The 24106-nt window shown below is 53.7% G+C and overlaps 15 protein-coding genes across 15 annotated transcripts; 5 read left to right on the top strand and 10 right to left on the bottom strand.

Annotated features, from left to right (window-relative positions):
- Positions 1-44: 44 nt before the first annotated feature.
- Positions 45-212, top strand: HETIRDRAFT_411451 (uncharacterized protein; the record flags this gene model as incomplete). Its single annotated transcript, XM_009552268.1, has 1 exon — positions 45-212. One exon carries the CDS (start codon positions 45-47, stop codon positions 210-212), a length of 168 nt encoding a protein of 55 aa, XP_009550563.1.
- Positions 213-692: 480 nt separating this feature from the next.
- On the bottom strand, positions 693-1691 carry HETIRDRAFT_411450 (uncharacterized protein; the record flags this gene model as incomplete). Its single annotated transcript, XM_009552266.1, has 5 exons — positions 1427-1691; positions 1160-1287; positions 1029-1129; positions 766-973; positions 693-711 (listed from the first exon to the last, which is right to left on the bottom strand). Coding segments are annotated over exons 1-2 (153 nt in total), but the record flags the coding sequence as incomplete, so codon positions are not given.
- HETIRDRAFT_143587 (uncharacterized protein) lies at positions 795-973 on the top strand (the record flags this gene model as incomplete). The annotated part of the gene is made up of 1 exon (XM_009552267.1): positions 795-973. A coding segment is annotated over one exon (179 nt), but the record flags the coding sequence as incomplete, so codon positions are not given.
- Positions 1692-1839: 148 nt separating the features above from the next.
- HETIRDRAFT_454430 (uncharacterized protein) lies at positions 1840-4057 on the top strand (the record flags this gene model as incomplete). The annotated part of the gene is made up of 5 exons (XM_009552265.1): positions 1840-2073; positions 2132-3191; positions 3247-3422; positions 3477-3965; positions 4040-4057. 5 exons carry the CDS (start codon positions 1840-1842, stop codon positions 4055-4057), a joined length of 1977 nt encoding a protein of 658 aa, XP_009550560.1.
- A 565-nt stretch (positions 4058-4622) lies between these two features.
- Positions 4623-5573, bottom strand: HETIRDRAFT_441659 (uncharacterized protein). Its single transcript, XM_009552264.1, has 4 exons — positions 5294-5573; positions 5210-5243; positions 5008-5156; positions 4623-4938 (listed from the first exon to the last, which is right to left on the bottom strand). Exons 1-4 carry the CDS (start codon positions 5481-5483, stop codon positions 4748-4750), a joined length of 564 nt encoding a protein of 187 aa, XP_009550559.1. The 5' UTR covers positions 5484-5573; the 3' UTR covers positions 4623-4747.
- A 13-nt stretch (positions 5574-5586) lies between these two features.
- Positions 5587-6533, bottom strand: HETIRDRAFT_174333 (uncharacterized protein; the record flags this gene model as incomplete). Its single annotated transcript, XM_009552263.1, has 3 exons — positions 5587-5676; positions 5732-6043; positions 6093-6533. The coding sequence occupies 3 exons, from the start codon at positions 6531-6533 to the stop codon at positions 5587-5589; spliced, it is 843 nt and encodes a 280-aa protein (XP_009550558.1).
- Positions 6534-6638: 105 nt separating this feature from the next.
- On the bottom strand, positions 6639-7238 carry HETIRDRAFT_243540 (uncharacterized protein; the record flags this gene model as incomplete). The annotated part of the gene is made up of 2 exons (XM_009552262.1): positions 6639-6734; positions 6888-7238. Coding segments are annotated over 2 exons (447 nt in total), but the record flags the coding sequence as incomplete, so codon positions are not given.
- Positions 7239-7526: 288 nt separating this feature from the next.
- On the bottom strand, positions 7527-9176 carry HETIRDRAFT_327583 (uncharacterized protein; the record flags this gene model as incomplete). Its single annotated transcript, XM_009552261.1, has 6 exons — positions 7527-7928; positions 7979-8062; positions 8119-8263; positions 8317-8345; positions 8426-8606; positions 8665-9176. The coding sequence occupies 6 exons, from the start codon at positions 9174-9176 to the stop codon at positions 7527-7529; spliced, it is 1353 nt and encodes a 450-aa protein (XP_009550556.1).
- A 3131-nt stretch (positions 9177-12307) lies between these two features.
- Positions 12308-12695, bottom strand: HETIRDRAFT_454428 (uncharacterized protein; the record flags this gene model as incomplete). The annotated part of the gene is made up of 2 exons (XM_009552260.1): positions 12308-12514; positions 12561-12695. The coding sequence occupies 2 exons, from the start codon at positions 12693-12695 to the stop codon at positions 12308-12310; spliced, it is 342 nt and encodes a 113-aa protein (XP_009550555.1).
- A 357-nt stretch (positions 12696-13052) lies between these two features.
- Positions 13053-15646, bottom strand: HETIRDRAFT_460496 (uncharacterized protein; the record flags this gene model as incomplete). The annotated part of the gene is made up of 5 exons (XM_009552259.1): positions 13053-13222; positions 13273-14157; positions 14203-14736; positions 14814-14847; positions 14910-15646. The coding sequence occupies 5 exons, from the start codon at positions 15644-15646 to the stop codon at positions 13196-13198; spliced, it is 2217 nt and encodes a 738-aa protein (XP_009550554.1). The 3' UTR covers positions 13053-13195.
- A 341-nt stretch (positions 15647-15987) lies between these two features.
- HETIRDRAFT_388563 (uncharacterized protein) lies at positions 15988-17736 on the bottom strand (the record flags this gene model as incomplete). The annotated part of the gene is made up of 3 exons (XM_009552257.1): positions 15988-17349; positions 17404-17637; positions 17692-17736. The coding sequence occupies 3 exons, from the start codon at positions 17734-17736 to the stop codon at positions 16729-16731; spliced, it is 900 nt and encodes a 299-aa protein (XP_009550552.1). The 3' UTR covers positions 15988-16728.
- On the bottom strand, positions 16180-16984 carry HETIRDRAFT_441654 (uncharacterized protein; the record flags this gene model as incomplete). The annotated part of the gene is made up of 2 exons (XM_009552258.1): positions 16389-16984; positions 16180-16327 (listed from the first exon to the last, which is right to left on the bottom strand). Exons 1-2 carry the CDS (start codon positions 16730-16732, stop codon positions 16180-16182), a joined length of 492 nt encoding a protein of 163 aa, XP_009550553.1. The 5' UTR covers positions 16733-16984.
- On the bottom strand, positions 17432-18428 carry HETIRDRAFT_411438 (uncharacterized protein). The gene is made up of 5 exons (XM_009552256.1): positions 18040-18428; positions 17899-17978; positions 17692-17833; positions 17529-17637; positions 17432-17465 (listed from the first exon to the last, which is right to left on the bottom strand). The coding sequence occupies exons 1-2, from the start codon at positions 18397-18399 to the stop codon at positions 17910-17912; spliced, it is 429 nt and encodes a 142-aa protein (XP_009550551.1). The 5' UTR covers positions 18400-18428; the 3' UTR covers positions 17432-17465; positions 17529-17637; positions 17692-17833; positions 17899-17909.
- A 245-nt stretch (positions 18429-18673) lies between these two features.
- Positions 18674-20130, top strand: HETIRDRAFT_411437 (uncharacterized protein). The gene is made up of 3 exons (XM_009552255.1): positions 18674-19566; positions 19717-19746; positions 19885-20130. Exons 1-3 carry the CDS (start codon positions 18679-18681, stop codon positions 19993-19995), a joined length of 1029 nt encoding a protein of 342 aa, XP_009550550.1. The 5' UTR covers positions 18674-18678; the 3' UTR covers positions 19996-20130.
- A 1302-nt stretch (positions 20131-21432) lies between these two features.
- HETIRDRAFT_326573 (uncharacterized protein) lies at positions 21433-22371 on the top strand (the record flags this gene model as incomplete). The annotated part of the gene is made up of 1 exon (XM_009552254.1): positions 21433-22371. The coding sequence occupies one exon, from the start codon at positions 21433-21435 to the stop codon at positions 22369-22371; it is 939 nt and encodes a 312-aa protein (XP_009550549.1).
- Positions 22372-24106: the final 1735 nt, after the last annotated feature.

Raw genomic sequence — 24106 nt, 5'->3', positions numbered from 1 at the left:
TTCTTACTCCCAGTAGCTCAGGCTCTCCTCTCTGAGAAATTCACATGCGCCTTGTTGCTATTGTACACGTCGCCATGGCCGCCTTTGAACTCAACATCGTCTGCGAGCTGCTCCATGATACCGCGCCCTCGCTCCTGCATCCAGACGTGAAGGTTCTGAACGGTCATGAAAAACCGCGGGATGCAGGAGTTGCGGACCAGAAGGAGGGGTAGAGGGGTGGGACTGATGAAGCGATGGGACGCAATAGGTTAGGGAGAACCAAAAAGAAATTGCTGCCAGCGACGCTGTGAGTAGTCTTCTCTTACAAGCCTCCGTTCAACTCCATGATGCCGTCTTCCCTCCACTCTACGCTGGTTATTCTATCTATACAAAATCAATACGAGGGTAACAAATGCACAAATGTTCTTCGACTGCAACAGCTACCACGCACCGAGCGTCACCGCCCGCTAATTCTGACACATATCTCGGAGCAAGCTCACTTACACCGTCAAACATTTCCCTTGCATGTCCACCTAAAGTGTCTGGACGAGCATTTGCTCCTGGCTTTGACTATTTTCAAGTTTCAAATCCCATTCTTTTGGGAACCCAACTTCAAAATCTCACAAATGGGAGGAAACAGGGGAATAGAGAGCATTCGACATGTGGCCTGAAAATATATAGCAAAAGCTGTGGCATGCCAGAAAACACGAGCACGCGCAGCGCTCGCCGTATGTCCGTCACGTTGTTTGACAAAACAATGTGATCCTGACGAGCTTAGTTCAGCAGGCCCACCGGCCAGATGCCAAGCGTGCATTATGCGCCTCGCTCGCGTCGTCACCGTGTGCCGCGACAGATCCTGCAGTCGGTGTGCTAGATATGGGCGGACATCGTGTCTGCGAATTAACGTTCGTTACGGCTGGCTCATATTAAACGGGTTCGTGAAGAAGGATGGCGATTACTTTGCCATCTCACTCCTATACGCTACCTTTATTCTGTAAGGCCACGAGTCGCTTTGAGCGAGGCCCATTTCTGATAAAGGAAGGCCGCAGATTAAAACAAATCGGATAGCCAGGAGGCGCACGCCAGGAGATACACTTCGCCATCCGCTGTCAGAGCACAGGCTCAGCTGTCCTCCACGATTTCGGTGTCGATACTCATCAAGCACAAGTTGTCTAACTTGAGCAAACGACAACTCAGAGTGCCTTCTTTGACACGCTCTTGACGAGGTACGCTTGCTGATGGAGTCGTGCACGCTATACATCTATCGCCAAGATTGGTGCCGATCTCCGTCCATCGAGAGTAGCGCGGGTGCGTGGTGGCGCTAGTCTCCCGAAGGCAGCAACGTTGACGATTCTCCTTCAATCTCCGACGTGGTCTCCGGATATCCGTATCTGACGGTGGCGCGTCGTCTGTACTTAACTTGTGACGGATCGTTCCATTGTCGCAGGCCACTCAAACACACTCCAATCACATTTGCGCCGTGACAAGCATGGTCGTTGCCGGTCGTGGCCATGGTATTTAGAGGCTGGGCTGCGGAGCGATCACTAATTTGATGTGTGTAGCGCTCTGCTCATAGAATGAAGTATTGTGTAGCTCAGTGATCGCAATGACGGCTCGTCTGCCACCACAAAGGTTCTTGCAAGCGGCCTTGTAACTCGGCCACAAAGCGATCACGTGTCTAGGTCGCGGAGTTCTGTGGCTTCGTGGCTTGCAGCATTGGTTCAAACGTTCACCAGCAGAGGTCACCATCACAAGCTTGTTCGAAACTCGGGGCCACAGTTTGTGGCATTAGTCTCCAGTACTTAAGCACTTTCTCTATCTCTGTAAGTTGAATTCCACACCTGCTCTACTGCTCCTGACATGTCTTCACACAAAATAGCCAGCGCTCAACGTTTCAGTGCGATGAAAATATCTGATGCATCAGCCGAATACGCTCTACTTGCTGAAGAGACTGAGAACGACTTTCACGGACCTATGCCTATCACAGAATTCTTTGACGCTTTCATGAAGACGCAGGATGACAAGAAACCTCCCAAGCGTGCCACCCAAATCTTCAAGAACATACCTAGGATCGGAAAATTTGAGGATCACTTTGTGCGTATATGTTCTCCTTTGTTATTAGAGACCGATGTTGATTATATCGCATTCACAGAAAGATGCTGTCGAGGCATCTGGAATTTGCCAGAAGCTGAGATTTGTCAACACGACTGACAATCAGGATGCAGACTTCAAACGCAAGCCAGACATGGTTGCTTACAAGAGATCTCTGCAAGGCGGTGATGTAACTGACTTTGAGCCGATGGAACTGTGCATCGAGCGCAAGCCAGAGACTAAGGACCCATTCAAATATCTCGCTCCCAGTGCGACCTCTGGCGATACACACACAGTCTTGAGCCGCTCGCAGGCGGCGACCAAGAATCGAGGCCAAATCTGTTCATATGCAGGCTTGCAGCTCTCGGCGCAGAACCGGTTCTTTCTATTCACTGTGGTCTTGCTTGGTGACTATGTTCGCTTCATTCGATGGGATCGCGCGGGAGCTATTGTGACTGAACGAGTCAACTGGAGGAGAGATCCTACTCATCTGATCATGTTCCTTTGGAGGTTCAACAGTTTCAATGACGTGCAACGTGGACGAGATACGTCGCTCACAAAGCCCATGGCGAGAGACATCAAGAGGGCGAAGAAAGCATTTGACGAACGAGCCAGGTTTCTGGCTAGGCTCCTAGGCGAGGACGAAGAGACGGCTCAATGCCTCTACTCGTCCGATGCCACCTTCCACCAGTTTTGTGTCACGGACGATGACACACACCGGAAATACTATTTCATCGCATCCAAACCTCATTGGCAGAGCGGCAGCCCGTTTGGGAGAGCCACAGACGGGTACATTGCATATGACATCACCAGACAGAAACTTGTGTATCTGAAGAACAGCTGGCGGTACTTGGAGGATGGGATCGAGAAGGAAGGAGCCACCTATCGACACCTCGAACGATCAGGTGTAACCGGGATCTCGACGTTGATCTGTTCTCAAGACATTCTGGGTCAAGACACGCGGACGCACGAATACAGTTCAAAAGAGTGGTTCTGCAAGACGACGAATCCTCCGAGGCGACACAGGCTCCATCGGTTAGTTCTGGGGGACATCGGACGGCCCTTGAGCCAATTTAGATCGTCAAAAGAGCTCGTCAGCGCTATGCACGATGGGATGAAAGGTAACTCGACAATGTCTTTGACACCTTGCACGCTTACCAACGTCTTTCTGTGCAGCGCACGATCTGGCATTTAGATTGGCACACGTACGACATGGCGATCTCAGTGCCGGCAATATTTTGATATCTGATTCAGGCAAAGGAATCTTGATTGATTGGGATCTAGCTATGGTATTGCCAGATGTCGATGATCAGGGGGTTGACACTCAGGGATCGACGACGAAATGGCAAACGGTGCGCTAAGAGGCAGCCATGTAATTTGCCTCACAACTGAACTCTTGTCTCTAGGGAACTTGGCAATTCATTTCGGCGGCCCGACTGATGGATCCTAACAGCACGCGCCATGAACTTCGTGATGAATTGGAATCTGGTCTTCACGTCTTGCTGTACACCAGTGTCCGCTATAGAGCCAGCCACCTTCCTGTGGCACAATGTAAATTGCTCAAGAAAGCCTTTATCGAGCATTTCGACAGCAGATCTGACACCGTGCAGGGGCGAACATCCGGAGGACATGGAAAATACGAGTTTTTTCAAGTCACCGGGCCTAGTGCCTTCTCTCAACCAGGCCTCAAAATATTCCTGAACACCCCGCTTGCCAGCCTCATCGAGACGCTTCGAAGATTATTCGTTCCACTCTATAGTCTCCCTGACATGTTACAGCTGGTGCCTACCATGGAGCAATCTCGGGACGCTGCCCTCGAAGTCCTCAAGACTTCGGATCGATTCATAGAGATCATCGAGGAGCACCTTGAGATGGACGGATGGACGGAGAATGATGTCAGCGATGAGCTGCGTGGCTGTGATCAATTCTTTACCGAAGCACGAGGCCTGATATTTGCGGCACGGCGTAGCTCGTTGTTGAGGGCTAACATAAAGCGCGGCAGTGGCTCTGCGGGTATGGCTAATGCGACGTCAGCGTCCCTCCCCTTTATGGCCGAATCCAATGGGGAAGACTAGTACGCTTAGTAACTTGACATGCTATTTTTCCATCACAACTTATGCTCTATGCTTTTCGATCCCTCCTCCATGTATATGTGATTATATGTCTAACATCTCATGTTTCACTAAATATGTCCTTCCCTGAGATTTCTAATGTCAATCTTGTCCCGTTCACCAACAGCCATCGGGCACCTCTATCCTGGACCATGCACCGTACTCTACCAGCAACGCGTTCGACGTTTCGAACCACCAAGCAGGGCCGGCATCAGGTTGCCTCGGGAATTCCGAGTGGCAGGCAGACGTTGTAATCACTTGTTATGATAAATGGATGTTTCAAAGAATTGGAGAGTCATGGCGGCTCAAGGGAATGCAGATCAAATTCGCAGCAGCGTCTAGCATTGTACTTATCAGATGTTTATGCCGACTGCTGTCAGAGGAAATCGGATGAGAAAATCGTTGTCATCGGTTGCACGGCTTGGAAGAATTGCGCGGTATGGAAGAGCTGCACGGCAATCCTGTGAAGATTTTGCGCATACGCAGCCGCAGACAAATGAAGCACAATGCCCAACCCAGCTCTATAAAAATACTGGCATTACGAACAAGTCCATAGAACAACCCGTTCAGCTGATTTTGCGCACGCGACTGACATGATCCATCAGCACTCGTTCCATCTTAACCGCGCCTTTATAATAGATGGTATCTTCGGGATTGTACACCTTAGCGTTGTCGAACACAAGCTGAGCGTCTGCAATGAACGCGTCGAGATCTTGATATTGCCCCGTTTCGAGTTTGTGCACCATAGTTGAGAAATCTACGCGAAACAGTTGACGTGAGCGGGATTGGTCGACCAGAATGGCGCAGGAAAAGGAATAGGACTGACCCATCGGATTTTGAATTACATCGTAGTAATCCGGCACCTCCTGAGCGTTGACAGGTTCCTTGAAGGCCCAGGCCTGAGGGTGAGCCTGCAAGTCTGACAGGATAGATTCCATTGCGCTGCGCTCAAAATTCTTAGTTGAGGGGCGTGCACTGAAATGGCGTGAGTGACTAACAGAACACATCCGAAACAAGAATACACGCACGGAACATTAATATTGGGCATCCACCCGCTCTCCCCTGTTGCTCGTCAGTTGCCCCACAACAAAAAAAGAAGTCAGTATACTGACTCAAACCTGGCACGTCCTTGGGATCGATGACGAGCCCTTCCCCCTTCCCATCCTGAAACTGTGGCAGTCCCTCGTACACAATACGACTCTTCGACATCTGTCTGATCTTTGCCAAGATCGCTTCCCTCTGCTGTGCCACGATCTCCTTCGTGACGAGGTAACCGACCTTTCGCAGCATCGTGCACTGCATGATTGTTCCGCCCTCGTAGTCCTTAATATAACCTGCCTATATGGCCCGATCAAGCGTGATGTTCTTCGAAAAACCTTGCTTCTTGAAATACCCAACTGCGAAGTTATCTGCGTATGTCAGAAAATGCATCGTGTCGGGGGTAGGTCCGTCGGATATGAGCTTTGAAATGATCCATCAGCAGGGCACCGTAGCCCTGTGAGATATGTCTTCAGCTTTTACTCAGATGGAAGTAAGATCGATCGACGTACCTTGACTTGATCTGCCGATGCCGTCGCGAAAAAAACGATTTCGGCGAAGCCACGATGGGGGAACGGCCGGTAGCAAATTCCGCCCACGACTTTATATCCTCTTTTGCAGATGGCGAGACATTTCGAGTTGGAGTCGTAAACCAGGCGAGCGATGTATTCGCGGGGCATCGCAGGTAGCTGTTTCTGGAACAGCGTCTTCAGGTTCGTCAGGATGACGAACGATCGCGGCTGCCCATCATTCTCGATAGGTAGGATCTTGATCACACCCTTCCGCAGCTCCTTTGCCGAAATTTTCTCTGGTTTCAGGGGGGGCTATAAGAGAACGTCAGGGTGAAGGAGGATGGTCCATGAAGAAGCTCACAGAGATCGTAGCTGCACTGGCTGTGTCGACGGTTACGCCTGTTGCTAACAGATCCAGCTGCCCTTCGTCTAATTGGTCTTCCATTTTGACCGGTGGCTCATGTCCGTTCAGCTGCAAAAACTCCCCGTTCATCTCTGCTTGTTGCTCACCTGTGGGTGGCGGTATTGACGCCGGAGCAGTCTGTGCTTTTGACTTCATACTCGACGCCTTCTTGCCGCTGCGTCTTCCATGCGGACGAGTGCCGTTGCTGGAAACGTGTGTCCCCACCATTCGGGATGCAAAAGGCCTGTTCTCGTCTTCGTCGTCTTCTGCGTCGCTCAATGAAGATGAGGAAATACGTCGTCTCTTTGCGGGTGGCTGTAAGAGTTCCTCGTCAAGCTGCGAAGAGACCGATGAAGGTGGTAGTTTGTCTGTGGAAGAAGGGGCTGTAAAGTGATACATGCTCCGCCGAGTTAGATGCGCATCGAGCAACGGAACGCAGCCACAGTTGCTGAGAGTATGTGCCTTGATTGCGGGGAACTTACCGGGTGACGCCACTGCTTCCGTCAGGGGACTCGTGGCGGGCTCGGGCAGTTTGAATTGTGATCGGAGAGTTTCCGTTTCTGTGTCTATGTAGTCAAAATCCAGCAGATTCCCGCTGGCCTGTGTACAGATGGATTACAGGGACGATGAATGCTCGCAAGACATTGCACAAAAGTTGTTCAAACTCAGCACCTGATGCACGGACGCGAAGGTTTGCGAAAATCCGCCTTAAATTGCTCCAGAAGCAGGCCAATCAAGCCACGGATCACGCACCTCCAATCGTTGCTCGAGACGCACTGCAATCTCCGCCCGACGCCCGAACTCTTCTCTGCCCAGTTTGTCCGGGTCCGCACCATGCTCTTTCGTGTCATGCCCGCAAGAACACTGATGGAGGTATTCCGTGGGACCATCCTCGTCGTCCGAATCATACTCTACAAGGTTGGACAAGGAATTCTCCGGCTGTTTCGGTAGGTCGTCGCGAACCACATCAGACCCGTACGGAGGCCGGAGCCCCGAGGAAGAACCCTCGCAAACCTCGCACGAGACGTAGCGCGAAATTTTCGTCGATGTAGACACTTCGGGGAGCGAAGCTAGGTCATTGGAGGCGGGATAGAGTAGCTTCACGGTCAAAGTGGTAGAGTCACGGCTTGAGTTATCAAACGGGAGAACTGTTCAAACGTCGGCTCCTGGTGTCACACGTGGTTATCTTATGTGCCTCTTCAGCGATTTGCTTCCGCTTCCGACTTCGCATAGTCTTCGCACTCCACACTTCCTCTGGGAATGTACTAGAGACCTCTCTTCAGCATCGCGCTCGTTCTCTCTATATTCTACTAACAGCAAAAAATCTAGCAATCACTGTAGGCACCATCTCCACTCAAGGGGCTGCACGATACAAGCGACTCCATAAGCAGATTAGCTGGAATGAGGACTCGCAAGGATGTTTTCTGGATTCAGCTCAGGATGAGGATCATACGTCAGCGAAGAACTCTGTGCTGGGCTGACGTCTGTGCCATTCCCCGAAGGCCGGCCAGGGCTTTGTGTGATCCTGATCCTCTTGTTCACTGCGTCGTTCTCAGCATCTGATCTCACCGGCCTCTTTTCCAGCGCAGCCGTGGGCCTCATAAGCTCCTCTACCGCGAGATGGAGACTGTTGTACAGATCGACGTCAAAGCCCACACACCGTAGACTGAAGCACGGGACGCTCCACTCGCCCGTCTCGTAGCGCCGTTTCATAGTCATTTGAGCAGGTAACAACACGCTTTGATCTGGAGGCAGGCCGGCACTCACTACTTGCCGACAGTGTATCACTTTTGTCTGTTAGAAAAATAGGTATCAGCATCAAGCAAGGGCTGAGTCGAACAGACTATCTCGTTTAAATTCATCCACTCTGACAACTGCATCTCGCTTACCGGCATAAACGCGCATAGGTATTTCCCTAAGTACATCCACTACAAATCATCATTGAAATTTTATAGTAGGGCTACATATTTTGAAGTGCGCTCACCATGTTTGGTGTACTCTCGATCACCAGGTCAACCGGCGTGTTTTCCCGTACTTGTGCTGTTGGATAAAACCAGTGTCCATGCATCCCACATTCTTCTACGCAAAGGGGCATGCAGATCGGCGGACGACGAATGAAGTGGATATCGCTGAGCTCATGCACGTTCATCTTCACCTTCGATGCACATGAAGAGATACACACCTCTGCATTGACGGTCTATCGCCGCTGAGCTTTACATGACAATTCGATGCATATGAGTTGAAATACGTGGACTGAAGAGAAAGCTACAACTAAACTCCTCAATACGCACCATGAGCGACACCTTCGGACCAAGCGCGTCCAACAGTGTCTCCGGAAGCTGGACAGGCTTGATGCCCTCAAGAAACACAGGATCAATGAATGAAACAGGCGTGAATTGCCTCGACCTTGGCCCTCCTACTTTGATCAGCCTCCGCAGCCAGAGCATTACATTGACCATAGAAGTCCTCGATCTAGAGACGCGTCTCTGATGAACACCACTCAGGCATAGATGCAGAGTATCACACCTACTGTTTGAGCGCCTCGTTCTCCGCCTCCAGATCGGCGACCTTTCCGACCGTCTCTGTCCTTTCCTTCTCGAAACGCACAACTTCTTCCTGCCACTTGTCCTTTTGTTGCTGCGCCTTCACGACTGTCTTGTTCAACTCTTTTTCGTAGGCAGCCCGGACGCGACTTTCTGACTTCAATTGAGATACGAGCGTCTTCAGGCTCTTCTGCTCCTGCTGGAGCTCGTTCCTATCAGGCTGCGTAAAGAGGTGTCGCTGTTTCAGACACACAGTCACTGCCTTGTCAGAATCCCGGCATGAAGCTTCAGAAGAGAAGAATGTGATGCATATGCGAACCTTGAGCAGATCAAGCTCTTTCTTCGCATCTTGATACTTCTTTGCCCAGAACTTGACCATTTCAGGCGCGTAAGACGCGTCGATGGATATTCTGTTACGCACAGATACGGAGGCAAGTGGAGACTGATCAGATTCGTTAGTTCGGCTAGGGCCAGTATGGTCCTCCACGGTGGCCGCCATGTCAGTAATTTTGAAAACCAAAGAGTCTCAATAGGGGAAAGCAAGGAAAGAGACACAAAATGCAGATTCAACTTTGATCAACACAGTGGAGAGTGTTTGAAGGTTGAGAATCCAAATGCAACTTTTCCTTTTATGGGAGCTGTACGGCACGAAATTTAATCAGATTGCATCACAATTTCTGTCGTCTGAAACATGAAATACACCCTCGTAAATTTGTATGTGGAAGCAATTACGGTCTGGAGGCGAAGTTAGATATATCACCATGGCCGATGTCTCTACTCTCCACCCTAATTGACAATTGGCATGATGTGCCTTAGCTCGCCAACCCATTGCTCTGGTGGGTCCCATTCGATGATATCGACCTCCTGAGTTGGAGACCGCAATGCACTGCGTTGTTTGAGCACGTGGGTGAAGAGATATAGAGTGGGTATGGGTAAGGAATGGAAGCGATGCAACTGTATAACCTCAAGACTGGGGAAAGGGATACATTCACTGTATGAGTTGGCTGGCGTCTGCTCGGTAGCTGTGGAGTCTATATTTGTCTTCATAGCTGTGCAAAACAGTGGTAGAGTAGATTCGGAGAGGGAGGTGTGTTTCAAACTCTGAGCATGTCCAACTGCATCATGAAACATAGCTAGGGTCCAGCAGGGGTCTGCATCTAGGGAGAGGGTCTCAGTAACCTGTGTGAACAAAGCTCGTAAAATATCACAACTAATCAGAGGCCACGGAGATACATCGTGCAGTGTCAGAGCAATGAACACCGAGGAATAGGGCGCTGTGTAGAATTCCTAATTTTTAACCGGGTTAATAACAGGTGTTAATAATGCATTAATAACACGTTATTAACAGGCATGTATCGGACCCCTTGGTTTTTAAGGTTAATAACTAACTTCCCAAAATAGCAATATATCTCGAATTTGTTGTTATTTAGTTGAATCTCTGTTTCCAAATGATTGTCAAACTCACCCCCTTGCCCAGAGGAGGTGGTGGGGGCAGAAAAGAGGGCATACAGTGCCATTCTTGTCATCCTAGCACTGTTTTTGTTAGCAGTAGCTGACACATGACACATGAGTAAAGTATTGTTAGTTGGCTGAATTCTGGAGGCATATGAATGACTTTTGAGATTTTATGGGTAGTGCCTGAACCTAGTCCAGTTGGGGTGTATTTATTACAGAATATAGGAGCTTGAATGATGTCCAACTTGCATCATGGTAGCTTTTCTGGTTCCGCTGCAAGGGAAGGTTAGACTAAGACACCCAACTCCACAACTCCTTTCTCAAATGCTCTAGCTATCTGAGCCTAGTAGTATTACCGACACTTTTGAGTCCACCAATATCCGAAACTACTGTGTTGCCAATTAAATGTAAATATAAATATGAAAAAATCCTTTCTGTAATCTTCATACCCTGTTTCAGCTTTGAGGCCCAGAAGCAGTGAGATTGAATCAGGGGCTCAATAGATATGGATTTAAACAGTCTAGCCCCTAAAACCAGACTGTGTAAAGCACAGTCTGGGTTTTGGGAACCAAATCCGAAGTTGCACACAATTCTGTCTGATTCAATAGGCTTAAAATGTATTTTTCATGGTACCCTAATATTTTCATTAGTAGACATGGAGTACTGAAGATGTTACAGGCAAAATACAGAATTGAGGGAAAAGCTCAAAAAACCGAGTCTCCAGTCCACAATTGTCCTTGGATTTCCATTGCAAAACTAATAAAATGCTCCTACATACATTTCCTTTCAAACTATGCCATAATTATATTATTTGGATTAGGGGATCGAGAGATATGTAATTGTTTGTGATGTTGAGGGTATTCTGCAACCCAGAGACACAGTTTAGTCAGCATCGGGAAAGGGCGGCACACAATCGGGAGATTGCGGGTGTACAGTTGTCACACTGTTGTCACACCACGCACAGTCTCTCTGTTGCGCCACACAGTCCGGCCGAGACCGCACACAGTCCGGATTTTGGCGCTGGTTCAGCGCCACACAGTCCGGATTCTCGGTGACAGTCCGAGATTTGGCGGTGAATCTGCGCCACACAGTCCGGCCGTGCCGCACACAGTCCGTTGATTGTCGCGCCACACAGTCCGACTGTGTCGGGACACAGTCCGACTGTGTCGGAACACAGTCGGAGTTTTCCCTCCGACTGTGTCGGCACACAGTGCCCTCCAACGTCTCGTGATCAAGCACACCGCCACGTCGCGTCGCGTCGACCCTCCCCGCACCTTTGAACATCGAGCGCAACATGCTTCCTCAGCCGAGGTCTCCTTGCTCTTTCAGGACATTTTAGACTTCATTAGTGAGCTTTTTCTTCTTCTGAACCCTTTCTCTGCGTGCTCTCGATGACGCCAGCAGACAACAGATGCTCAGAGAAAGTGCGCACTGCTGATATCATTTTTTCTTACAGTTTGCAGCTGCAATACTCCGGGCACCCACTCCATGCTCTCTCCACACCCTCTTCCATCTCCACGGCTTTCTCTTTTCTCATCAACATCCACGACATCCGTGTCAGCGCCATTCTCTTTAAACGACTGCTCTGCGCCCATCCTGTCTCACGGCGCATGGAGCAAAGCGATTATCTTATCACGCGAGGTTGAGCACGTTGAAGAGAAGGTCGATTATACAGCCTCCACGGTCACACTCTCGAACTCTCGATCTTCTCCTTCCTAGACCCGAGGGTCGTCATCGCACAGTCGCGGTTGGCGCGCCCGCATGAGAGCCAATGTGGGCATCTGGGTTTCGCCTGTGTTGGTGGGTCTATACGAACTGTTGAGAGGTGCGGGAGCAGATGCGCGCGATGTGCGGGGCAGCGGCTCCTCTTGAAGGTGCATTCGCAGCCCCTTGTGCTGGTTATAGGTGCTGACGTGACGACATGCAAAGTGTGGTTCATTTTTGAAGGGTAGTCAGTTGATTGGGGGCGCACAGTGGTGTGGAATGATACAAATCTCATTGGCTGGTGATTTCACACGCGGCCTGCGCGCATTCACGCGCGAGCTGGTGTTTCTTCTGCCTGTTGTCACTGCTCACGCTTCTTCCAGATCCCATCCATCCGTCGTCATGGCTTCCCTTGGTGTTGGTTATCCATTTGTACACACGATCTCTTGTGAAGGTGGGCGACGACGGATTCTACTCATCCGCAGACGTTAGGCCGGAGTCTACGCCCCGTTCTCGAGGCAATGGTTGGACATTGCGTTCACGCTGTAGCCTCTGAGTAATCAACGAGCCCTCTACCTTTCCCCGCGCCTGCGGATCCTCTACAACATCCCATTTGCGATCCCCTTTGACGTTCGCGTTGCCATTCTCCGTGAATTCGTCGACAACGACAAGAGGAACCTGGTCGAGTGAGTGTGAATTGCCCGTTCGTCGAGCGTGTCCTGACCTTGCGCCGGACAGGGCCGGGATCGACAGTGGCGACGTGTTCAATGAGCCTTCCCAATTGCCGAACGGACTCTGACCGGCCCATCAAGAACGCTGCGCCGCCTGACCTCCGTAAGTCTTCGCGTTCGTACGCCATCCATCCCACCCGACGATCTGCAATTTACAGGGGCCCTTGTCTACAACTACGAGCTGGCGTCCTAGTCCGCCTTGCGCCCTATTTCTCTTCTCCTCGCACTTTCTTTCGTGTTCTCTCTCGCGTCCCCACTAGGCGACGGTCACTCACGGCCCACTTGCCGTCTCGCCATCGCCATCAGCCACACGCGCAGCCCACGCATGCAGGTGGCACCCTCTCCCCCCCGCCACCCGTCCTTCCCACGCCCCCGTTCGTCATCGCACGCTTATATTTAGCACTTCCTGCCCCGGGGCACGTACACGCAGCATGACTCGCATCACGTCCAGGTCTGTCCTCCCACACAGCCATCTGTCTCCGATAAGTAAGACACCGTCATTGACCCGCCGTCCGAAAACGTGTGTGTATGTACACATTCCTCTTTACCACACTTGTTTCACGCGCGTTCGCCTCCACGCTCCTCCAGTCGGCATCGCAAAATGATTCATTCCAGCCCGGTACAACCGTCACAGCCCGATATGAATGAACGGAACCTGCACTCAAATGTCAGTCACTTTCCCACCCAACATTGCGGATCGCTTACCCAGCGGAACAGCTGCGCCCCCGACCGCTGCAGCGCGCGCGCCGCCCGGTGCACCCCAACGGCCGCGTCAGACGACCGTGCAGCCCGGGCGCCGTCTCGGAACATGTACTTGTACACCTCCATCGCCACAACAGGTCCGTCGTTGTCCCCGATAGAATACATCGTCGCCACGATCGACCTGAACCCCGTTACCTGGAGCGCCGCCGCCAGGCTCATCGACTCGTTCCGCGCGACAGACCCCACCGCCGTGTGGCACGCGCTCAGGTATGCAAAGTCCGCCTGCGGCAGCCGCGCCTGCATCAGGGCCTCGATGTTCAGATGCCCGACGTGGCCCAGGTGAAGCGTGCTCAACAACGGCTGTTGAGCGTCGACGGTCCCGTGGCAGCAGAGGTGCACCCAGCTGTGCGTCCGCAGGTTATCTAGCACAGCGGCTGACGAGACTGCACCGTCGACGAGCGCGGTCACAGGAAGAGACGCATATTCTTGCAGAACCTCGATCTCCATCTTTGCACAAGGCAGATCACAAAACCCGGCCGTTTCACTCTTGGCCACGGCCAGGATCCTGGCAGACTTAGCTCCTGCGGACTTCCTCGCGCGGAGGAGGGCCGCGAGCGTAGGCGTGTACGACGACACGACGATGTCGGGCAAATTCAAGCACCCGTCTTCGTATGCTCCCGCCGCGTGTATGGGCATGTCTGCTGCCCCAGCCATGCACCAGAACAGACGCTCCGCGATGGGACCGAACGCGCGTAGCTCTTCGATTACGGGCTTGGCGATCGTCTTCCAGAGAAGTCGCAAGGTCTTCAAAAGCCCAGAGTCCATGGTGCGCATGGTGTCCGCAGCGGGTTTTTCCTCCAAAGACCCTGCAGCGAACGCCAACTCTTCCTGCGCGCATTCGAGCTGTCAAAAGTCTGCGTTGGGCAGAGGGACGTGGCGGATGCCATATGCAGCCGTCAACACGAGCGCGTCGCAGCGGTCTTTGCACAGGTTCACAACCACGACCGGCCCATCGCGCGCGATTCCCTCCAGGTCCGCAAATCTCGTCAATCGCATGAACTCGTCGAACCCGTCCAGCTTTCTCACTTCAGCGAGCAAGTCCTCGTATCTCTCCGCGACCTCGCGGTGGCACCGCTCCGTGCGATCAGGATCCCTGATGCTGTCGATTGTGGCAAACGTGTAGGTCATATATTGTGTGCGCATGATGCCGTCGAGTTCACCTATCGTCTCGGACAGTCGACCCGCGAGGGCAGGCGAAACCTGGTGCAACTTGTCCATCGACGGCCGAAGCCGTAGCGTCTGCTGCCAAATGACGGACCGGTCATGCTCCAGCAGCTCTATCGCATGCTCCAGCTCCCCCTCTCGAATCGCGTGTGCAGCCGCGCGGGAGCTTTCGCTCGGGCTCTTCGCGAGAATGTCGTGTCGCGCCTGCACGGACCGCCCTATATTTACCGTGCGAAGCTGTTGCTGCAGGCGCGCGTCGAACACCGACATCCGAGGCACGACGGTGTTTCGTGGCGACGGCCTCCCATATCCTAGTGTACCGCAGACAGTGTCCGCTCAGAGCAGTCGAGGTCGCTGTCTGGGCGTACATGTGCAGGCACTCATCCAAGTCATTCACGTCTCCTCGCGATTCATACCTCGCGTATACGACATCGCCCCAGGCCACCATCACGCCCGCCAACCCCGGGTGCATCTCCGGGGTCAGCGAAACTGCGAGCTCGGCCCACACCGCCGCCTCGTCGAGCGCGTCCGCGTTGGCTTCTTTTTTCGCGACCTCTAGCAGACACGCAGCAAGACCTGCAGCCCAGAAGGGGTATCGTGGGTGGCGTGTGTCCGTCTCTGCTCCCAACGCGTCTCGACAAAGGCAGATGGCTTCGACGAGATCCCCCTTGGCCTCCTGAAGCTGGTACCGTCTCTTCAACGCATCTCCAAGTCTGAAGAGCGCCTCCGCTCTGTCCGGGTGCGTCTCACGCCGTTCTTCCGCCACGCCTCTAAAGGGCGCAATTGCCGCATTCAGGTCCTCCAGCTTGCCTCCGTCCTCCCACATCACCAAGGCGCACATTCCTTTGGCTGCCACGGAGTGCATCATGTTCTGATCTTCGCCTTTGGAGGCCTCGTGGGTCGCCACAGCAGCACATGCAAGTGTCCAAGCAGCTTTCAAATCCTCCTCGTTCCCATGTACGACGAAGCGCTGTCGGAGAATCGTGCCCTGCAGTGCCAGGATCACAGCCAGCAGCGGATGGTCCGCACCACAGAGCCTCAGAGCGTCACGACCGACGCCCGCCGCCTTGTCCAGCACCTCGCCGTCCCCGGTAGCGTCATGATATGCGACGAGCGCCTTGGAGAGCCGCCAAAAGACGATCATCTGGATCATCGGGTCATGGATTCCGCTCTGTGCCAGAAACGTGCGACAGGCCCCGATGGATAGCCATACGTCCTACTGCTGTCCTAGACGCCGGAAGCGGGCCTCCAGCGACATGCTCAGCGGATTGTAAAAGGCAAATCGCTCGGGGCCCGTGACACCTGCAAGACATATCTTAAGCGCGCTCACCGACTGTTCGAGGTCCGACAAAGCGCCAAAGTGTGTGTAGCGCATATACGCAGCGTGACTAAACGCTGAAAGCGCCCTTCTCAGCGGTTCCGAGACAGGTGCAGATAGTTCAGGTCCGTATCCGAACCCGCGGAGCGCCTCTCAACAAAGCCCAACCGCTTGGTCCAGTACATCCACTCTATTCGTCGCGACTAGCGCTAATGCATGTGCAACGCACGCGTGCGCCCTCTCTTGGCTTCCATGCTCCATTGTAGCGATGTCTCCAAGCGCGAGCGCCCCGCGTCTGAATGCGTGCGCGTAGTCTTCCATCTTATGGGCGGGGTTACTGAGCATACGATGCTCGGCACGGGAAGGGTTTACCCAGAGAAGCTGTGGGAGGGCGTATCGCATCGGCTGGGCGGTAGCATCGAAGGCGAGGGATGCGGAGTAGAGACTAGAGGTGTGGGACTTATCATGAGGGTGGTCAAATGGGTGTGGTTGTTTTTTACGCGTGAGCTCGGTAAGCTTCCGCATAGTATGCCAGGAGCCCCTGATGAGGCCCCATGCGGCTTCAGTGAGCCGTGACGCTTCTTGTGAGGCATCCTCCGTCCCGATCGTTCTACATTGGCGTACAAGCTCGTTCAGGACCTTCAATCGGCTACTCACTCCGAAACCTAAGCTCGTCAGCCTCTCAGCCTCCTTGAGCGCCTCGATACGGTCCCTCGCAGATGAACCCCGCTCCCTCATCGCGGTCTCGAGCGTCATCAGTCGTTCAGGGCAGTCCACGTGCGTGGTTGGGGCAAGAGTGGTGATCCTGCAATGTAGCTTTAGCCACGTGTCGATGTCGGGCAAGGAGGAGCCGGTCTCATTCAGATGGGTCTCCATCGTGCTCAGCACCGCACAGTCCAACCCTGCCTCGCGCTGCCTCATTTCCTCTGCGAGCTGCGGCCATACATCATCAATAGAACATTCGCAAGGGAGGTGATAAGGTGTTTGTCGGCATGGGAAAGTACGAGCGCCTGTCGCATCAAAGATGCACGCTCCTCCAATGCCAACGTGAGATACCAAAGGTCCGAACACTGACACAGGGCCTCGAGGGCACGAAGGAGGTCAGCAAGGTCTTCTCCCTCGCGAACGTAATGTCGTGTGTGAAGAACATCACGATAGACGGAGACCTTCTCCAAGATGCTGAGTGAAGGAGGAGAGGCGCAAAGGAAGCCCAAAAGCTTCGCCGCGGCGAGGCGGTGGTTGAGTGAGAGGGCTGGTGAACAGTAGAAGTTCTCGCGCGTGAGCGCTGTGAATATTTCTTGTCTGCTCTTCGCGATAGCTGACATCGACTTGCCAAGGCCGCTGTCTTGGTCTCTTTGCTCCTCCAGCACTTCCAATGTGCGCCAGATCTCTCTATGACATTTGCTGTGCACTCTCAAGTCCGTCAAAGCATCGTTGCGATCGCTAGACACCCATGAAAATATATCCGTGCTCTCCAAATTCGATACGAGCTTCTGTTTGAGTTGGATTACAGCGTCGCAAGGACCGATAGATCGATTCTATGCATCATGAGGTTGTCAAAAGAATAGGCAGTATATTCAAAACATACTCACTGGGGGTGCCATTTTGATGTCCTTGTCTTGTCCGCTGTGGTCATTCGGCGTGATCTGATCCACTGTGAACAGTGCGTTATGCTCTGGTGGCCACATGACTCCCTTCCTATGAGCTACCGACTTACCTCTCTCATTGTCAGATCTCTCGATAATGTCTGCTCCCATTGTGCGCAGCTCCTCTTCCTCGCGGCGCTGCTGATTTTGCGTTACTGCAAAGAGCATCTGTAGAATTACCTATGGCATCTAAAGTGAATCGAAAGTCAGCTATCGGTAAAAGGTTGTGCATACCTGTGCGCGGAAACTGCGTCCATTGCCGTCGGGCTCGTCGTCCATAGTCTTGTAGCCGCCAAGCTGGTTAGTTTATGAGTTTACTATCCCACTCGATGTGGAATGTCCCCTCGGTCACTGAGGAGCGACTGGTCGTAGGGTGTTGGGAGGAAAATATTAACGATTGATGAGCGCCCATCGTTGGCTAGAGACACGATCAAGCTGTACAGGAAGCGCAGTCATTGTGTAGCTATGGCACTTCTTATCGTACCGCTCAAGATAATGAGAAACCGGTGGAACTTGTGAGGCTGCAAGAGGTGGAAATTATCAGCGAGAGTGCCGTGCGTGAGGGGAGTCACGTGATGTCACTTGGTCGACGCGAGTCTTTGCGCTGTCTTTGCCGCCTTTGTTTCTCATACGCTCATCGTCCTCCATGGCGGAGGAGTTATCGGCTAGGTAGAAGGCATAAACGGTGGTTTGGAGAGCATGTGGAGCATTCACCTTGATCAGAACACGGACCATGTCTTCCGAAGCAGCCCAACTGACGCCCAGTTCCTGTCCTATCCATGACTCGTCGACACTCCATCTGCGGGCGCTCACTTTGCTGTTCGCCGAGGCCACCCACGTCGACGACTGGACCATGCGGTACAAGGAGACACATGGTGCACCACATCTAGACGAGTGCGGGATTGGGCTCGACGGTGTGACGAGCGGTTCGCATGTAGGCATAGAGATAGGATCGATCCGAGCACAGAGACGGGGATGCTAGTTGATACACGGTGAGTTAGGCAGGATGCTGGAGGCCACGCGGAGGAAGTATGTACTAGCCGGACAGAGGATGCCGCAATCGTCTGTATGTATATGTGTCCTTGCCGGTCCCACGGCCTTGCCCATAGCCCTCGCATCACGTTCAGCCGTTCTTTGCCCTATGTCACCATGCATTTATTATATTCTCTGCACAACCTCTTCTCCAGTGCATTCCCCTTCCGCTTCCTCTGGCGTTCAAACATGTCTTTCCCCGTCGACCCTACCTACTTCCCTGATTGCCCACAAGGCATCAAGCGTCACGTGCTCGACTGGGCGCAGCACGTCTGTGCAGATACCATTCCCTACTACCGCCCGTACATTGCCAAAATTAAGCACTGCAAGCGGGAGGGCGGAGTCTGGCATGAGTTCCTTATCATCGAGTTTATCTACCCCATTTCAGCCAGTGCCACCCGCATCGTTCCCGTCATCGTTGAGCGTACGATCGAGACCGGCCAGATCCCCCATGAGATGATCCGGCCAGGGGTCGACCTTTCCGCTCAGACTGGCCAAATGAATGTCAGGTCCGAGCCCGCCTGGTTCCACAGCTCGTCCTACACCTCGGTCGACTCGTCCATGACCTCTTCTACCTACGCCAACATCGGATCCTCCTCGATACCCCCTATGGGGGCGCACGCGCTCGACTACATCCACGTCCCGCAAAATGGCGCGTCTATCGACAGCATTGACGAAGGAGCAGGCAGCCCGTACCAGGTCTGCCGCGAGCTCACGTTCACCTCGCGTGTGACGGATCATAACCTTGCCGCCCTGCTGGTTGCGGTGCATGAGCACTCGCCTATTTACAACGTTGTCTCACGACAATGTTACTGGTATGCGGCCGTCATCTACGACGTCTTCTGCGTCCGCCACGGTGGCAGATCAGTTGATCATGCACTCCATGGCCCTCTCCGTGCCGGGCGCTTCCTCACAATTTTCACCATCCAGCCCAAAGACCCACCGCTGGACCACATTCTGCCAGGTTACAATCACCATTTCACGAGAGTTGTGGAAAAGGTGAGGACTAATCCAAATAATGCGAGGTTACAGGCAGCGGAAGCAAGGGCGAGGAAGGAGGCAGCGGAGAGGGCACAGGCTGTTGCGGCAGCAAACGCGGCAGTAAACGCGGCGGAGGCAACGGCGAGGGAGGAGGCAGCGGCGAGGGTACAGGCTATTGCGGCAGCAAACGCGGCAGTAAACGCGGCGGAGGCAACGGCGAGGAAGGAGGCAGCGGCGAGGGTACAGGCCGACGCGAGGGCGAGGGAGGAGGCAGCGGCGAGGGTACAGGCCGATGCGAGGGCGAGGGAGGAGGCAGCGGCGAGGGTACAGGCTATTGCGGCAGCAAACGCGGCAGTACACGCGGCGGAGGCAACGGCGAGGAAGGAGGCAGCGGCGAGGGTACAGGCCGACGCGGCGAGGGTACAGGCCGACGCGGCGAGGAGGAGGGTGGAGGATGAGAATGCCTTCCTCCGACAGCAACTGGCGGCGCAGGGCTATGCTGGCCCATCCAATAGGGCAGTGTAGACTTTGTTTTGTTTCCTATATCTGTTCCGCATCTGTTTTGGTTTCAGTGCTTTCAACGCTTTCGGTGCTTCCAGTGCATGTACTCGTTCTGTATGCATAGTCTTTCTCTCATAACATGCGATGTTTTCTGCGGTCCCACATCACCGGCGATCAATTGGATGGACCTCTTCTGCCCTCAACACCACGACTGCCCGTTCTCTTCCCGCCTGTACCACACCCACACCCACACCCACACCCACACCCACACCCATACCCATGACCATCCATGGTCCCCGCGGCAGCGGCATCTGCTCCGACAACAATCCCGCGCCCACACTAGTAGTATTACCGACACTTTTGAGTCCACCGATATCCGAAACTACTGTGTTGCCAATTAAATGTAAATATAAATATGAAAAAATCCTTCCTGGAATCTTCATACCCTGCTTCAACTTTGAGGCCCAGAAGCAGTGAAATTGAATCAGGGGCTCAATAGATATGGATTTAAACAGTCTACCCCCTAAAACCAGACTGTGTGAAGCACAGTCTGGGTTTTGGGAACCAAATCCGAAGTTGCACGCAATTCTGTCTGATTCAATAGGCTTAAAATGTATTTTTCATGGTACCCTAATATTTTCATTAGTAGACATGGAGTACTGAAGATGTTACAGGCAAAATACAGAATTGAGGGAAAAGCTCAAAAAACCGAGTCTCCAGTCCACAATTGTCCTTGGATTTCCATTGCAAAACTAATAAAATGCTCCTACATACATTTCCTTTCAAACTATGCCATAATTATATTATTTGGATTAGGGGATCGAGAGATATGTAATTGTTTGTGATGTTGAGGGTATTCTGCAACCCGGAGACACAGTTTAGTCAGCATCGGGAAAGGGCGGCACACAGTCGGGAGATTGCGGGCGCACAGTCGTCACACTGTTGTCACACCACGCACAGTCTCTCTGTTGCGCCACACAGTCCGGCCGAGACCGCACACAGTCCGGATTTTGGCGCTGGTTCAGCGCCACACAGTCCGGATTCTCGGTGACATTCCGAGATTTGGCGGTGAATCTGCGCCACACAGTCCGGCCGTGCCGCACACAGTCCGATGATTGTCGCGCCACACAGTCCGACTGTTGGATCGAGCAGATGGAAGGGGTGAGTTGCTCGGGGTCAATGGGACCTTTTCTCACAAAGCGCCACGCCTTGATCAGGGTCCCTCGCTAGCGCTAGCGTTGTCCGCCACCTTGCCTTGTCCGCCGCCTGTGTTCGCTTTATCCTCTCTCAATATATATACCTCGCGAGCGCGAAGGCAGTTCCTCATTCTGAACTCACTGCCGCGCACTCGCAGCACGCGCTACGTACATCTAGTTTTTCGCCAGGCATTGCATGCCCCCGCGCCGAGACGCTAACGGACGATTCCTGCCACGTAACCGCCCCGCTTCCCCACCTCTCGACATGTCCACCTCAACCAACCCAAACCCCGAGACTCCAGTGTCCGACACCGTCACCCAAGCTCAATTCCATGGTCTCGCAACCGAGGTCTCGAGCCTGACAACAGGGATGGCCAACCTGCAGCTCCTGCTACAAACAGCCCTCCAGGCGGCCGCCAACCTTCCTCCCGAAGCGGCAGCCGCCCCGGCTCCGGCACCGGCACCATCCGCCGTGGCGCCCACAGCTGCCGACGTGCTTTCATCGCACGTCCCCGGCTTCGTGCCACCCGCATCCACCAATCCTGCCGCTGGTGCGTCCCCTTCCCTTCTCTCCCAATTCCCCTTGGTCGAGGCGGCAGTCATCACGGCCATTGTGACCCATGAATTTCGGTCCTCGGATCTCTACAAGCTGGACCCCCAGTACCGAGACAAGGCCGACCGGCGCATCCTAGCCCTCAACGGCGACACGCTGGAGCTCCAGACCGGTGACTCCTCCGCCAAGGAGTACCGGTCCCTAAACTCAGTTATCATCCCCCTTTCCACTTATTTTTCCATCTTCGGATCGGCAATTGCCCCCATGACCCCATCCATAGGATTGGTCATCTCGGGCTTCTGGGCTTACACAGCATCGCTGATGCAATTCGCCTCGGAATACAACTGGGCCGCGGTGCACGCCTACCACGCCGACTTCTTTACAGCTCGGCGACGAGAGATGCAGACGGGCGACTACAGCAAATGGGGCCGCATAGATCTGGACATCCAGACCCGCCGCTTGTTCGGCCACAACAAAGCGGCGCGCCCCAATGCTCCCGCGCCCAGTGGCACAAAGACGAGAAAGGCAGGCGGCACCGGCTATTGCATCAAGTACAATACCGGACACTGCACGACGAGCCCTTGCCCCTGGGGTCGCCCACACACATGCTCCACATGCGGCCAAGGGCACCCGGTAACCGAGCACAAGTAGGGACTCGGGCCGGCAGACGCTTACGCGCTCCGCCCAGGCCCTGCTCGTTTTCTCGCCCCCAAGTCCACCGGCCCCTCGCTCCTCAACTCGTTCCCTCCCATCCACATCCCCCCGCCTCGCCCCAACTCAGCTCCGCGCGCCAATCATCCCGCCCTCCAACCCCCGCACCGTCCGCTCGTTGCCTCGCGCCTTCACGCCCCCGCTTGGGCCCAATTTCTTTCTGAGTACCCAGACCCCTTGTTCGTAGATACAGTCATGGATATTATTAAACACGGTGCCAATGTAGGCTACCATCACGATCACGCGCGCGCGCAGTCCAGCGAAAACTTAAAATCCGCACTACTGCACCCCGATGCCATTACCGCCGACATCGCAGCCCAAGTTGCAAAAGGCTGTACGTGCGGCCCTTTCGACGCGCCACCCCTCGTACACTTTCGAAGCTCTCCGCTCGGAGCTGTCACGCGTAAACGGGCTACAAAAGTCTGTCGCATCCATCACCTCTCATGGCCTGATGGGACCTCGGTAAATGACGGCATCCCTGATGACGAAGCCGCCATCACATATGACACATTCCATCGAGCCGTTGAAGATCTGATCGCTTCCGGCGCCGGATCGCACATGATCAAACTCGATCTCGAACAAGCCTTCCGGCAAATCCCCGTCCGACCGGCAGATTGGCACCTGCTCGGTTTCACCTGGATGGATCAATTTTATTATGACATCGTCTTCGGATTCGGCCTGCGCTCCGCCCCATATATTTTTAACCTATTTGCCGAAGCACTTCACTGGATCATCTCGCGTCACATCCCCAGCCGACTTCGACACTATCTCGACGACTTCCTTGCAATCTTTTCCCCCAACATGGTGCCTCCAGACGTCCTTGCTGCGAAGGACTGGATTATGGAACTTGGCCATACCCTCGGTCTCCGCTTTCAGCCTGAAAAAACTCTAGGTCCAGTGACGTGCCTGGAGTACCTGGGTCTAGAACTTGACTCTGTCGCAATGGAAGCTAGGCTCCCTGCTCTGAAGCTTGACATCCTGCGCGATCTCCTCGCAGAATGGTCTGCGCGGTCCTCCTGTACACTCCTGCAACTACAGGAACTTGCAGGCTACCTACAATTTGTATCACAGGTAGTCCCCCTTTCACGGGCATTCTTACACCATGTTTTCCGATTCATGGCATCATTCCGCACCGATCGCTCGCATCGGCGCGTGCCTCGCGCACTCCGTTGTGATCTCGATTGGTGGCAGGATGTCGCTACCACATGGAACGGGATCCGGCTTCTGACGCCAAGCCGCGCCGAGGTCCACATCTACACAGATGCCAGCGGTGCAAAAGGAATCGGCGGAACCACAGGCTCACAATGGTTCTCTTCTCGTCTTCCCCGCCAGCTCCGGGGCCGGGACATTCAGTACAAAGAACTATACGCTGTCCTTCATGCCCTCCTTTGCTGGGGCCCAGACCTCACCGGCCGGCATGTCATCTTTCATGTTGACAACCAAGCTGTCGTCCAAGCGCTTCTCACGCTGTCAAATCGCTCCACTCCAGTCGCGGAGCTTCTGCGCCGCTTCCTTAATTTAACATGCCGCCTCGACCTAACCTTTTCCGCGGTTTGGCTCTCTTCCAATCAGAACGCGCTCGCTGACGCTGCTTCTCGTTTTAATTATACTCAACTATTTGATCTCGCCCCCAATCTCGATCGACAGCCCTCCTACCGGCGCCTCCGTTTTGGTG

Source organism: Heterobasidion irregulare, assembly GCF_000320585.1.
Source record: "Heterobasidion irregulare TC 32-1 unplaced genomic scaffold scaffold_10, whole genome shotgun sequence".
NCBI lineage: Eukaryota > Fungi > Basidiomycota > Agaricomycetes > Russulales > Bondarzewiaceae > Heterobasidion > Heterobasidion irregulare.
The sequence above is the reverse complement of the archived record's forward strand: the minus strand, read 5'-3'. Positions and strand labels throughout refer to the sequence as shown.

Excerpts from the sequence above, each read along its gene's own strand:
- HETIRDRAFT_441659 (XM_009552264.1), bottom strand. The coding sequence starts at position 5,483 with ATGCAGTGCACGATGCTGCGAAAGGTCGGTTACCTCGTCACGAAGGAG. Across the intron at positions 5,157-5,209 it reads ATGCCCAATATTAATGTTCC|TGCACGCCCCTCAACTAAGA; the intron begins GTGCGTGTATTC and ends ACGCCATTTCAG. Across the intron at positions 4,939-5,007 it reads TGTAATTCAAAATCCGATGG|ATTTCTCAACTATGGTGCAC; the intron begins GTCAGTCCTATT and ends TGTTTCGCGTAG.
- HETIRDRAFT_411438 (XM_009552256.1), bottom strand. The coding sequence starts at position 18,399 with ATGCCTACATGCGAACCGCTCGTCACACCGTCGAGCCCAATCCCGCAC. Across the intron at positions 17,979-18,039 it reads CAAAGACTCGCGTCGACCAA|CCTCACAAGTTCCACCGGTT; the intron begins GTGACATCACGT and ends CACCTCTTGCAG.
- HETIRDRAFT_411437 (XM_009552255.1), top strand. The coding sequence starts at position 18,679 with ATGTCTTTCCCCGTCGACCCTACCTACTTCCCTGATTGCCCACAAGGC. Across the intron at positions 19,567-19,716 it reads AGGCAGCGGAGAGGGCACAG|GCCGACGCGAGGGCGAGGGA; the intron begins GCTGTTGCGGCA and ends GCGAGGGTACAG. Across the intron at positions 19,747-19,884 it reads GGGCGAGGGAGGAGGCAGCG|GCGAGGGTACAGGCCGACGC; the intron begins GCGAGGGTACAG and ends CAGGCCGACGCG.